The sequence below is a fragment of the Echinops telfairi genome, unplaced genomic scaffold, assembly GCF_000313985.2.
Source record: "Echinops telfairi isolate 266 unplaced genomic scaffold, ASM31398v2 ScPeMD7_7467;HRSCAF=8505_1, whole genome shotgun sequence".
Lineage (NCBI taxonomy): Eukaryota > Metazoa > Chordata > Mammalia > Afrosoricida > Tenrecidae > Echinops > Echinops telfairi.
The window spans coordinates 13,377,497-13,391,939 of record NW_022111368.1 but is presented as its reverse complement, the minus strand read 5'-3'; the positions used below and the strand labels follow the sequence as shown (position 1 = coordinate 13,391,939).

Genomic DNA, 14,443 nt, shown 5'->3' with positions numbered 1-14,443 from the left:
GCTTCCACACAAAACTGCTGCCTTGGGCATGAGGCCAGAAGAACTGGGCGGTTCCTGGCTTCTGTTACTGAACATTTTGGTCAAGGATTTCATAGAAGAATCCTCATCAAAAGGGTTGGAGCAGAACCAAAGGTCAAATGCTCATGGAATCCCAATTTCCTAAAGCTATGCCGGTTGGCTAACTTCCTGCAACCATTTCCCCGAGGTAGTCTTTCGGGCAAAGATGACCTCTGGAGCCTTCTTAAACCAAACAGTAGGTTAGCCTAAATACTAAAAAAAAGATCTGCTTCGAGCATTATGCTTGTTTAAGAACTATAGGGGCTCAAAGTGACAGTAACAACACCACACATGATTAGGTAGCAGCCTTAGAGGGCAGTGTGTTTGCGTTAATGAGTAGGTTTGGCTAGGTTCTTGAGCAAATCAGTCATTGGGGTGGTGTGTGTGTGTGTGTGTGTGTGTGTGTGTGAGAGAAATTTATGTCAAGAAAGTCAGAAAGGTGACTCCCACCGTTGTGGAAGCAGGGAAGTCTACCCAGTTCAAGTCCATGGGTCAGCTATTAAGCTGGAGTTTTTTCCTGACTGGCATAGTTGCCAGGGCTGATGAACCAAGAAGATAGGTCATTGCTGGTAGATGCAGTGGTAGTTGGACCCAAGATGTGCAGGTCTGATGACAGGCTGCTGATCGCTCCTAGGTTTGACTGGAATATGGTAGGCCACTGGTTCAGGTTCAGAGAACTGGAGATTTATGGGCCAGATTCAGGGTCTACACCAGGAAGAAACAAAACATCTCTCTACAGATGCTGCTTATCTATGAAGTAAGCGGAACCCCCTGAGTAGAGGTTGCTCTCCACCATATTCTTCCCACGGCTGCTTGGTTACTCACAGCAGAACCCATCATGGAGTTGGTTACATTTTGTTAGGTCACATCGTAAGGAGGCCTTAGTTGGCAGACTACTGAGAATCCTGGCTCAGCCGAATTGAATCAAAACCTAACCATCACAAGGAAAGAGGAACAACTTAGAGCAGGAGGGTGTGGATAGTTGCCCAACTCGAAGACTGTAATCAGCCTTACATGATTGCACATGTAGGCCTGGTTGAATGGGTGCATGTTTTGTTATGTCTATTCAAGACAACAACTAAATAAATAAGACTTAAAGGAAAATAAAGATAACCCCCGAACCGCAGTTCAGTGATTCCTGGTGGCTTTGAAATGATGGCGTGTCTGTGTGCAGCTGGACTCCGATGCTCTTGTCATCATTTTTCACACCCAGAAAAATAAATGGCTGGCTGAGGCTCCAGTAGTCCTTGAAAGTTATGACTACCAATTATGTTGTTACCAAGAATGAGAAGTGAAATGCGAGGTTATACGTTTGTGTGCAGCAAACAAGCCCAGTGTTGCCCGCTTCTTTGATGTGTTCCTTTTTAAAAACTCTCCTTTTCCAAGGTTTCATCCCTGGCTCACCTAATGGCATCCTGCACCCTAAGGAAATTGACCCTTATCTTCAGGGTTTCTTTGATGTTTATACGGTCAGGTCAAGCAGGAAAGGCGCGGCAGGAAACCGATGGCACATCTCAACGGGTCACCAAGGAGAATTTAAGAGAAAGGCAAAGGTGTGCAGGGCTTGGGGAGACCAAGGAATGGTGCGGCACCCACCCTGGGGGGTCTGGAGGAGTCAGTAGTGACTGAATACTAGCAGCTATAGGAGAGGTTACCTGGCTCCTTGGCTGATGGAAGGATGCGGTAATCTGGCCTAGTAAGAGCTGGAGAAAAAACTATCCTGGCTCCACTCTCCTTCCCTACTCAGCCCTACTGCCTGTATCTCCCAGTGTCTGAATGCCATGGAAACACAAAGGACAAAGGAGCCTGTAGCTCCACCCCCCACAGCAGAGAGTGGTGGTGGTGGTGGGGTAAGCAGTAGCCTTGGAGGGCGCTCCGTGAATATTCGGCCCAGGTGGATACTGTTTAGAACGTGGTCATCTTTTTGCCATGGCGCTTTGGTTGGCAGTCAGCGACTTCCTGGAACCGTAGGGTCTTGGAGCCAGGGGAAGCCATCAGTGAGGCAAAGGAGGTTTCCCACTGACTAATCCTGGACATGTGAGATACATCCAGGTTGTGGTAGGCCTAGAAGCTGTTGGACATTATTTTCCAAAACAGGGTGGAAATATTTCTTTATTCCTTGTAAGGCTGCCTGGGTTGACTGAGACCAATTTTCTTCCCTCTTGCAGAGAAGTGTATCAACACAGAGCGGCCTGTTGTCATGCTGGTCAGAAGCTCTGGTTAAGCATTTATAGCTTTGATGAATAAGAAAGAGGAAAATGAATGCTTGCTTACTAGATGCTAGTTGGTGGGTAGCAGGATAGCGAGCAGCCCTGGTGCCACTAGTTTCTCTCAGGTACTTTCCCCCACCTCCTCCTGCTCTGCTCTGTATCACAGGGGACTGACCCCTGCAGACTACACTTCCCAGTTGTCCTTGCCACCCGCTGACCCATCTGATTTGGCCAATGCGAGGTACTGCTGGGAGATTGCAGTGGGGACGAGAGGAGAAGCCAGGGCATTCCTTCTCCGGGAGCCCTGACGGAGTAGCAGGTTAAAAGTTGGGCCGCTCCCCAACCACAGGTCACCAGTTTGAAGCCATCAGCTGCTCTAAGGGAGAGTGATGAGGCTACCCCCGCCCCCTGTAAAGAATGACAGCCTCAGGAAGCCGCAGGGCAGCTCTCCTTTGCCCTATTGCAACCATGCGATCTTAGAGCTGGAGAGAGCCTTCAGTGAATCAGAGGTTCCTACCAGTTAATCCTAGACTGGACGATGTGTCCAAGTAGAGCTGGTCATGTCCAAAGACGGGGTATGAGCCAGAATTGACTCAATGGCAGTTGGGTTGAGGGGTCCCATCTTGGCAACAGTCCTCCCTAGTAGGCCTTTAAGCTGCCTTCTTCCTCTGGCTGCCTTGACTCCCGTAACTCCAGCTCCTCCTTTGTCCATCCAGGACTGGTCCAGGTTTTTCATCAGTGCATTTGAGAGGGAGGGTGGGAGGGCTTGCGGTAAAGTGCAGCGTCTATTTATCATCCAGGTTTACTGCGGTATCACTTACACTCAGTAAAATTCATCTTTTAAAGATTGCATCTCAACCAATCTGTACTGTTTTATAGGCACCACCACGATGAAGATACATTTTCATCACTCCTAAAAGTTCCCATGTGTCCCTTACAATTGCCCGTTTCCCCAGCCTGGCTCCTGATCTCCCCATTGCTATCATTTCCCCGTCTTTAGAATGGGGACTTCACGAACACATCATGAACTTCATGAACACATCAGTCTTCCACACAGCCCTTCTCTCGCTTAGCGGGACCCTTCTGAGATGCGTCCGTGTTGTTCTCTGCCTCGGTCATTTGTTCCTTTTGTGGCTGAACAACATCTGTTATAGCAACGTACCACACCCTGTTTACTCATTCTTCCTGATGCATGATGGCTGTTTGCCAGTTTTAGCGATGAGGAACGAAACCGCTGTAAATATTCTTGCATAGGTCTTGCTAGGAACAGATATTTTAATTTCTCCTGTTACCTACCAGTAATATTGCTGGTATTATCAATAGCCATTGCTGGTTATTGATAAACAAAGGTATATGTTTAACTTTTTTAAAACTCCCAAACTGCCTGAGTGATTGAAAAACAAGCCAAACAAAATTCAAACTCACTGCCGTTGAGACTCATTAGAACCCTGTAGAATGGCCTCTCTGGGTTTCCGAGACTGTCAACCTTAACAAGAGTAGAAAGCCTTGCACTTTTCAGCCCCATGTATAACCCACTACGCCACCAGGGCTCCTGTTACCAGAGCAAAATGTTTTTTAATTCCCCATAGCCACGCATAAGAGTGACTCCACATCTTGGCCAGTACTCACTCACTGCCAGTGAGTCAATTCTGACTCACAGCGACCCTATAGGGCATTGTAGAACTGCCCTTTGAATTCCCAAGACTGTTACTGTTTACAGGAGTAGAGAGTTTCATCTTTCTCCCACAGAGTGATGGTGGTTTTGAACTGTTGACCTTGCAGTTAGCAGCCTAATGCATAACCCACTACAACACCAGGACTGACACCAGCACAAGATAGGCTCAAATTTTATCTTAAAATTCATAGTTAGCATTCTAGTAGGGTGTATAATATCTCATTGTGTATCCCATATGCTTGAAAGTTGCATTTCTATGATGAAGAAATTGAGTATTTACTTGCCATCTGTTTTTCTTACCACTGTGAAATAGTTGAAGGTTTATTTTGATGAAGACTAGTTTATCAAAATAGTTTTAATTTTGTGGTTAGGGCTTTTGATGTCCTCAGAGTCTTTCCCAATCCCGAGGCTGTAAAGACATCTTCCTATGTGTTTTCTAGAACACTTAGGGGTTTAGCCCCTACATTTAGATCTAGGATATATTTAAAGTTAGCTTGTCCATGCAATATATGGTCAAGGGTCATAGTTTTTGTTTGTGTGTGTGTTTTTCATTATAGACATGCAATTGTCCCATATTCCCATTTGCTGAAAGATTACTCTTGTCGGGGTGGGGGTGAGGGGTGTCAGTACATATTAAGATCTTTCCTTGTGAATTAGGTGAAGGCTTAGAGAGTAGTTTTACCTTCAGTAATCCATACACTGTCTGTTTCCGTGCAGCCGGTGCACAATCACTCATCCTACTTCCTCCTTGTGCTTCCTCTTTCCTAACCCGCAGTACTTTGTCCCTGGGTAAATGGTGCCCTTCGGATCTTAAGTGGTTGACTGTTCTAACAAGGAACTAAGTTCAACTCCAGACATGGGGGGAGGGATAAAGGGCCTTCGGCTTGGGGGGTCCCATGAGTTTCTACCTAGGCAGTCATCGTCTCATTCATTGAAATCTCTTCTTACTTCAAGGAGTTCTAGTGGTGTCGTGGGTTCTATACTGGACTGCTAATCTAATCACAAGGTTGGCAGTTCAAACCTACCAGCCACTCCGAGGTAGAAAGATGAGACTTTCTGCTCCTGGGTGAGGATTTATAGCATCCGAAACCCACAGGGGCAGTTGTGCTCTGCCGTGTCTGATCATCATGAGTTGAAGTAGACTCATTGGCAGTGAAGAGGGTTTGTTGTTGATGTTTTGATTTTTGGGAGTTATTTTTACTTCACTGAGGTACTTTGGCACCTTGATTGGAAATCGATGGGCTTTGTATGTATGGGTTTCTTCTGGATTGTCTCTTCAGTTTCACGGATCTGTACGGCTTTCCATAGGTCACTCCCACACCGTCTTGATTTTTGAAGTTCCATAATAAGTCTTAAATCAGTAGTGTGAGACCACCAACTGTGTTCTAATTTTTCAAACCTGGTTTGGTTGTTTATGGGCTCCTTTGCATCGTCAGACTAATTTTTGAGTGAGCCTCTTCGTTTCAACACAAAGCCCACAGGGATTTTGACGGAAACTGCATTGAAATATGTAGTTTACTTTGTGAAGAATGAAAGTTTACCGCAATGTAATTTTCTGATCCATGAACATGCTTGGTCTCTCTGTGTACTTAGGTCTTCTCTCATTCCTCTTGTTTGAGTTTTCAGCATGCAAATCTTGCACATATTTTGTTAGATCTGTGAAAGATGAGGCTTTTTATTCCTGTAAAAAGTTACAATCTCAGAGACCCACAGGGACCATTTCACCCTGCCCTACAGCATTGCTGTGAGTCTGGATCAACTCAATAGCAACGAGTTGTGGGGTTTTTTGTCTGTTTTTTAATCTGTGTACAAGAAAACTTTAAAAAGTTTGTGGGAGATTTTTTTTTATTATATATCCATTCCATTGTGTTTCGAGAGCTTTTTAAAGCTCCTCATGTTTTCATGTTGTTGATGGGGCAGGCAAATAATTTTTAGAGACTCTACCAGACACATGGACCATAAGTTTGCCATTTCAGAAGAGGTGATTTTAAAAATTTCAATTCCCGTGATCATTTTAAAGAATAGAAATTCAATTACTCTGTATATTGAATTGCAGCCGATGACTTTGTTAAAATTCACTTATTAATCCCATTAGCTTTTGGGGGGTAGATTTTGGTAAATAATTGGGGGGGGGGTTGGTAGATTCTGTGAATATTTTTGTGTCTTCTTTTCTAAGCTACGTAGTTTTCCTGTTGTTGCATTGAATAGGGTACGACATTGAGTAGGATACGACATTGAATAGGGTACGACATTGAGTAGGATACGACATTGAATAGGGTACGACATTGAGTGGGAGTGTTGGGATTAAGCACCTTAGCTCTCTGTGTTCTTAGGATAAGGTGACCAGACGTCCCGCTTTTGGCGGGACAGTCCCGATTTTTGGCGTTTTAAAAAAGTCCCGATTTTTGGAAAGAATGCACGACAAGCTAGGGAACGGTCTATTTTAATCAAGAACACCCCCCCACACCCCACACCCCGTCAATGGTGTTCCGCTTTAAATCTGGTCACCTTGTCCTAGGAGGAAAGCATTCCGATGTTAACCATTACGTTGGAGGCCAGCGGTCTTCCTACCGATTTCCTTCTCGGGTTTGCCTCACCTCTCCCCGGATTCTTTGTGTAGCTTTCTGACACTTCTGCAACTATTTCCCCCTATTAAATGCCTGGACCCCGCAGATACTCTCACCCACTCACTGCCTTTGAGTTGATTCCAACTCATAGCGACCCTATAGGACAGAGAGGAACTGCCCCTGTGGGTTTCCGAGACGGTAGCTCTTTACGGGAGTCGAAAGCCTCACCTTTTCTAGCAGAGTGGCTATCGGTTTTCAATTGCCGATCTTGTGATTATCAGCCCCACGCGTAACACACTATGCCAGGGGCCTCAGAAGAAAAGAATAAATGGGATTTTTAGTGATATAAAGGTTCTTCTGTATCACCACCTTTGTTCAAATGAAGTATGGCCCAGAATGGTTTAGTCGCCTTTTGGACGTCCCACAGCTGTAGATTGGAGTCATTTTGGAATTAGGAGCCATGAAACCTCTGTGTATTGTGATACCTCGGAAACAATGGAAGTAGCTATGATGGTTTGTCGATCAGGTACTATACCAGAACAGCATCGAGACACACTGATAGGCCGTGGCTGTGTAGTGGTTATGCATTGGGCTGCAAGGTCAGCAGTTCAAAACCACCAGCTGTTCTACAGGATAAAATGCTCCCAGAAAGATTTATAGCCTGGGAAAATCACAGGGTCAGTTTTACCCTGGCATCTCGGTTACCGTGGAGTCCGTGAGTTTTGAGAACATATGTGTTTAATAAGCTGCATGTTCATTTACTAGTGAATGTGGTTCCTCCGTCTCTGGAAGGACAAAGGAGAAATTGGGAGCAAAAGTGACCTCTTAGAAGGGAATCCACATCTCTCAGAGCCGGGGGAGGGAAAGAAGCTTCCCCTCAGCAAATCTCTCGTCCTCAGAGGTCTGTGCTGTTAAATGCTTCCAGAAATAAAAGTGTGTATACGACTCATCCAAGCATTAACTATGTGGTGCTGCAACCCCGCCCCCCCCCTTGATTTTAGTTCATTAAAAGATGAAGACTCAGTAATGTTGTAATGAAATAATTAAGTTTGAAAACTTCAAGAATAGTCTTCGTGTGGAGTTTCTTTATCCCTTTGCATTGAAGTATATTGCTCAATTCAATTTTCAGAAAGCTTTTCTTTGAAGCGATTTTATGTCCTGTGAGACTCAAACATCCTATTCCCCAAGATGGCAGTGGGGTAAGGGTGGGGGGAGATTTCGCAAGCCTCAGGCAATAGCTGGCGGAGTGCAGAGAAGGCAGGATAAGCTAATATCCTGGGCACTCATTCTGCCTGTGCCTGGAAAAGGATCAAAGGTTACGGACCCAAGTAGTAAAGAAATCATCCAATGGAATGTCAGCGTGAGGGAGAGCGTGGCTGGGTGGAAAGGGAGAGGCCGGGAGACCGGGGAAGGACATACACCGGTTCAGCCTTAGGGTAGTCAATGAACAAAGGCAAAGGAAGGAATTATAAGATTGCGTTCGGAAGGATGTCCTTAGAGTCTGATCATTGTGTGCTAGTTGGGAACACACCCAAAGCCGCTCTGAGTGAGTGCTGGAGGTTTCCAAGTGCAAAGTCTAATCTCTTCCCAACCGGGGCACTTCCAGGTGTGGTCTCTGCATTGGTTCCTCTGTCTTCTGCCGGTTTTCTTGCTTGCCTGCCAAGGTTGACTGCTCTTCATGGCTTTCAAGTGTTATGCAATCTGCTACAGTGGTGCAGGACTTTGCTCCAGACGGTTCTGTGTGGCAAGAGTAAAAGCCCTTGTTGGCCGGGCCAAGGAGGACCACATGGCTCATTGCATCAACCCTTTGAGTGCCCGGCATGCTGCCTGCACTTGGCAGGCAGACAGAAGTTTTGTCAGGGTGGGGTTAACTGGCTTGAACCGAGGAGCTGATTCCTGGGGCTTGTTATGTATGGAGTGAGTAAATGTGAGGCATTGTTACCGACCTGAGAAGATGGAAATGGTGAATGATGGGACTTCCACGCACAGACATTTCTTTGCTCACTAGCAGGGTCTGTGGTGAGAGCCTTTTATAGCAGGCCAGGGTCCAAGTCACTGGGGCTGGGGAGGGGGCAGGGGGCGCGTCTGTCCAGGCAAACCTTGCAGGGTGATGGTGTTGGACAAAGCAAACAAATAAGGAGAAGAAAGCCAGGCAAGCGAAATGCCCTCGTGATTTCAAACATAGGCCGTGGAGTCCAGGGACTAGTTGCACTCCTGTTATTCACTGGTTAGGGAGGATGGACCCTAATAGACACTGTCCCTCCCTCCCTGCCATTGAGGGATGAGCCTGTAAGGGGACTTGACACAGAGCAGGTCGTAGGAATTGCAAAGTAAGGATGAGGATGGGAAGAGGGTGTGGCCAAGCGGTGACATACTTAATCTCAGGGTTGCGACCTTTCTTCTGTTTACAGGTGCCTAGTAGAGTTTTTAGGATCCCACAACCTAAAAAAGATCTCCCTTTGTGGAGCACACTCGGGCTTATGTGGACAGTATCATGGGCTGCGGTGGGAAGGCTCCGAGAGGGCTGGCTAGCTGAGCCTAGGTAGAGCGAGGAAGGCGCTCCGAAGGAGCAGAGGGATCAGAGTCTGGCAGCTGTTGGGCGTAAGGAGTGAAGGGAGAGGGAGAGACAGGAGCCCGAATACCTTTCTTTGCTCATTGGACCATGCTTTCCAAAATCAGAAAAAAAGATGTCTTGGGGAGTACAGGAAGAAGACCCTGGGACTTTTACACATAGGGATTTTCATACGATCCTTTATCATCTCTAGTTTTGTGGGGTTCTTTAACCAAATACTGGGGACTCACACAACGCTTATCACAATCCATCCATCCATCCATTGTGTCGAGCACATGTGTACATTTGTTGCCATCATCATTCTTTTGTGAGTTTTATAATGCGTGTGTGTGTGTGTGTGTGTGTACATGCACACTCATGCCTAGATTGCCCAGAGATCTTATTTTTCCCTAATAGGCAGTAGACTGAGACTGTCTGGAATCTACTAGAATGAATGAAAGCAATGCTGTTAGTCATACTCGGAGCAGGAGGGCAGCTCAGTGCCCAGTGTGTGATAGTCTTCCTTTTACCCCGTCTGTCTTTTCCACACTGGACTGGATACATATTTGATGAGCTACCTTCAATGTTGTTCTAAACCAGTGGTTCTCAATTTCCTAATGCCAAGACCCTTTAATACAATTCTTCATGTTGTGGTGACCCCGTATGCAGGCATATCTGCATGTGGGCGGACCTGCCTGGAGACAGAGGAGTGGTGTCTCAGTTCCTAAGACCATCTGAAATATGGTCCTAGGTGACCCCTGTGAAAGGGTCGTTTGCCCCCCAAAGAGGTTGCGACCCACAGGTTGAGCACTGTTGCTCTGGAACAAGGAGAATGTTTAGACCCCACGTGCTGCTTGTGTGCATATCTTTAAATGCCATAATCATCTAATAGGTAAACATATATTCATGTACGTATTTTTTCCATTGAATGCCTGGCCTTAGAGCACAAACCCTGAATGAGGAACGCAAGACTGTTTGAGGCCGAGGTCATCACATCACCAGGGAAACTGGCTCCAAGGTAGAGGCGTAGAGTCTGTTTTCCCCCATCTGGGATGGGGCGCAGAAAGGTGCGTTTTAAGAAACTTCTTCAAGATGTTTCCGATGCAGGAGGTCCATCAGTCACATTTTGAATAACACCTATTTACAGATTAGATAGACATGCCAAACTAGGAAGGCAATGATTTGTTCCTACAACACTCTCAATAGGAGGCCTAACTATTCATAAACCTCAGTGCGTGCTACCTGCTGAGCGCTGTTCTGATGTATGCACACACCCGGTTAGCGCGGTGTGTGTATGTGTGTTTGTGTACATATGTACTGTAAAATCTGTAGAAGCCAGATCCTGGAAAGCCAGAGCCAGGAAAACTCACTAGGTGCTCAGGAGGTAGAACTCTTAATAGAGAGAGATAGAAAAATGGTAGGCACTGGGTCAAAGGTAGAAAACTTTCACGAACCAGAAAAACTAGGCGGTCCCTTTGAAGCCTGGTGCTCCCAGGTGTGTTGTTGTTGTTATTGTTAGATGCCATTGAATCAGCTCCAACCCTTAGCGATCCCGTGTACAGCAGGATGAAACACTTCACAGTCCTGCGCCGTCCTCACAGTGGTTCCGATGCCTGAGCCCATTATTGCAGGCGCTGTGTCGGTCCATCTCCTTGAGGGCCTTCCTCGTTTTGGCTGCCCCTCCACTTTACCAAGTATGATGTCCTTCTCCAGGGACTGGTCTCTCCTGACAACATGTCAACAGTATGTAGGACATAGTCTTGTCATCCTTGCCTCTAAGGAGCACTCTGGCCATAGTTCCAAGACAGATTGGTTTGTTCTTTTATGGTGTTTCAATAGGTCTTCTCCAGCACCACAATTCAAACACATGGCTCCTTCTTTCTTCCTTATTCAGTGTCCAACATGCATATGAAGCAGTGGAAAGAACCATGGCTTAGGCCAGGCAAACCTTAGTCCTCAAAGGAACATCCTTGCTTTTCAGCACTCTAAAAAGGTCTTGTGTGGCAGATTTATTCCCCTGCAACTCCTCTTTTGATCTCTTGACTGCAGCTTCCATGAGCATTGATTGTGGATCCAAGCAAGCCAAAATCCTTGACAACGTCAGACTTTTCTCCATTTACTATGCTGTTACCTTTTGGTTCAGTTGTAAGGATTCTGGTTTTCTTTACATTGAATTGTTATCTACACTGATGCCTGCGATCCTTAATCTTTATCAGCAGGTGCTACAAGTCCTCCTCACTTTCAGCAAGCAAGGTTGTGCCATCTGCATATCGCAGATTGTTAATAAGCATAGTTTATTATGGTCCACACAGTCAAATGCCTTGCATAGTCAATAAAGCACAATAAAACAGAAAGCACATCTTTCTGCTGTTCTCTACTTTGAGCCAAGATCATTCGGACATCAGCAATGATATCCCTTGTTCCATGTCCTTTGCTGAATCCAACCTGAACCTATGGCAGCTCACTGTCAATATACTGCTGCAACTGTGATTGGATGACCCTCAACAGAATTTTACTTGCATGTGATATCAACAGTATTGAGTAACAGTTGTCTTAATTGAAGTTCCTTGAAGGCAGATAGTATTATCCTACCACAGACAGGACTGTACTTCATGATGGATTTTGTGATGTCCTTTTTTTTTTTACAATAAATGCTGCGCCATTCTTCTTGATTATGTTGTTCCCGGCATAATAAATGATGTGATTTTCTATTTCAAAATGGCCAATGCCAGTCCATTTCAGCTCAGTAATGCCTAGGATATTGATCTTTATATCTTCCATTTCATTTTTGACAATGCCCACTTTACACACACACACACACACACACACCTGAGATAGAGTAGGTGAACTAGTTTTGCAAAGGTTATAGTCACAAAAACCATGACTCAGTTCTACTCTGTCACCCATGAGGTAACCATGAGTTGGGATCCACTCAACAATTAACATATATATATATGTATACATATACATATATAATATGTGTATATACAATGAGGAGCTTCAAATGTGTGTGGGAAAACTGAATGGAATTTTTATGGGATTTTCCATAAGCCCTCACCTCTCTCTCATGCACACACATATGTTATGTCTAAGCATGGGTGTGGGTGTGGGAGTGTGCACACCCACCACATGTCCTTTCAATCAGCAGGGCCTTATGAAGTGAAGGCTGACTCGTGCCCTCACTTTGCAGTAAGTGTGCTGAGGTACAGGGCTGAGGTGCGGTGACTGGGTCTCGTGAGTCAAATGGAGACTGGCGAAGTAGCCCAGGCCATTGACCACCACTGCTTTCCCTTTCACTAACTCCAGCCACCTGGCAGCACGGTTATCCTGTCAGATGGGCTGATGCCCACTACCTCTCTCATGGAATGGTTCCTACCACACCAGAGGACTGGAGAAGTGCTTTTGGCCAGATGTGGTCAACCAGCCATAACAGACAGGCTCAGCCATTCCGCACATGCACGCACCACCCCTCCCATTCGGAGGACGAATAGTCTCAGCCGGCCACCAATTAAAGTGATGGGTGAAATGTGCAGGGGTAAGGGAGCGTGGGTGCTCGTCCCTTCCAAATTAAATGTGTGTACGCATGGTTGAAAGGAAAACTAATTTGCTCTGTAAACCTTCCCTCAAACCACAGTCAATAAGCAGACAAATGAATTCATTGAGTAAATGCATGCTTGTCTTACTGGAAAGAAGATGATGTAGGCTTATCCGCTTTACCTGTTGGGTCTGTTTTGAATTATGCTGTTTGAACCATCTGACAGCGGTAGATTGGCACAGCCTTTTCTGTGGATAGGGCCGTGGTGCCGCAGTGGTTACTCGTTGGGCTGTGAGCCTCAAGGACAAGCCATTCAAAACCATCAGGCACTCTTCAGGAGAAAGACGGAGCTTTCTACTCCTGTAAAGAGCTACAGTCTCAGAAACCCACAGGGCAGTTCTACCCTGTCCTATGGGGTCCGTGAGGCCGCAGTGACGTGATGGCTTGGTTTGGGGCTCTTTTTCTGAGTGTGAAGCACATTGGGTCCAGCGGGTCCCTGCCCTCTTGTGATGCCCTTGTCCTCTGCATTGTGTGTCTAGGGAAAGTGGCCATTCAGAAGGAAGACTTGCAGAAGTACCACAACAGAGACACCTGGTTCCAGCTGCAGCATGTCGATGCAGACTCAGAAGTGCAGGTGAGACCCCCCACCCCACCCCTGCCAACTCTGCCAGAATCCTGGGAGTCAGAGCTGTTGCAACACACCGGAAGTCATTGGGAAGGGAACACAGACTCCATTGGTGATTGAAGAAATGTTGCTTTTTTTTGCCCTTAATAGGGACTAATGTTCGGCAAATTTGTACCTTCTCTGATTTATACTTAAAAACAAGTCTTGTTAGTTTTGTCTCTTCCTTTAGTTCCTGGCTCCGTCATGCAAGATACACACAGCTGTAAAATCCACAGAATGAGGAGGGATGGTCACTCATCCTGGAAGACAGAGAGAAACTATGGGTACCTAGAAAATGAGGCTCTTGGCAGAATTAGGACACAGAGCCATATACCATGTATAGAGAGTGGCTGGAGGGGGTCTGTGTATTTGTCTCTAGGCCTCCTGATATTCAAAGCAAAGAAAGACTAAGAACTGTAAGAAGTAGCCCAATCGAAGCAAAGAACGAGGTTATTTGTAAACATCCTTGGCAGTCATACCGGCTTACCTGCATGATGTGTTCATTGGGACTGCTTTCTCCCACTTGTCCAGTTGAAGAAACTTCCCTCCACGTCCCTTCCACCCACTCCAGCTCAGCTTCTCCCAGGACTAGCAGGGGAGACTGCAATTCCCACAGGCCCTGGGGCCTCCAGGTTCTGGGCATCCCGAGACCCTCCTTAAACAGCTGGCATACAAACCCGCTCTGCCGGGCACCAGGAATGCTGCGTGGCCTTCGCTGCTGAGGGTACTCTCAGACTGAGCAGTGGTGGGGTGGGGCAGCCATGCTGAATGCCCAGCAGAACATTGTCCAGGCAGAAGAGAGGGTCTGCACCTTCTCTTTTTCTCACTGGAGCCTTTCCCTAGTACAATGTATTTCTTAACCCACACCAGTGTTGTGTGTGGAGGTCATCCCGAGCCCCGGTCTGAAACAGGGGGCAATTACAAAGGGACTCATCTCGACCTCATGTCACAGAGCTCCTGGTACTGAGATGCAAACACATTTCCAGCTGTAGGTAGATTTTTATAAAGATGCCAATGCTGTGGCTTCAAGACATATGGCCAAGAGCATGGCCTTTGACCCAAACATCTGTTTCACATCTTCATTCTTTAATCTACTAGTGAAATGACATTGGGGCAGTTGTATTCTCCAAGCCTCAGTTCACTCAACTGTAAAGAGTGAGTGGAATAACACTATGTAGATTTCA

General features: G+C 46.2%; 1 protein-coding gene across 1 annotated transcript in view; it reads left to right on the top strand.

Moving 5' to 3' along the window:
* The window catches only part of RASA3 (RAS p21 protein activator 3), a 168,812-nt gene that overhangs the window by 61,127 nt on the left and 93,242 nt on the right, over window positions 1-14,443 (top strand). Inside the window, exon 3 of the mRNA XM_045283815.1 lies at window positions 13,135-13,229. Within this exon, the coding sequence (XP_045139750.1) occupies window positions 13,135-13,229 (95 nt within the window). The remainder of the gene's footprint in view (window positions 1-13,134; window positions 13,230-14,443) is intronic.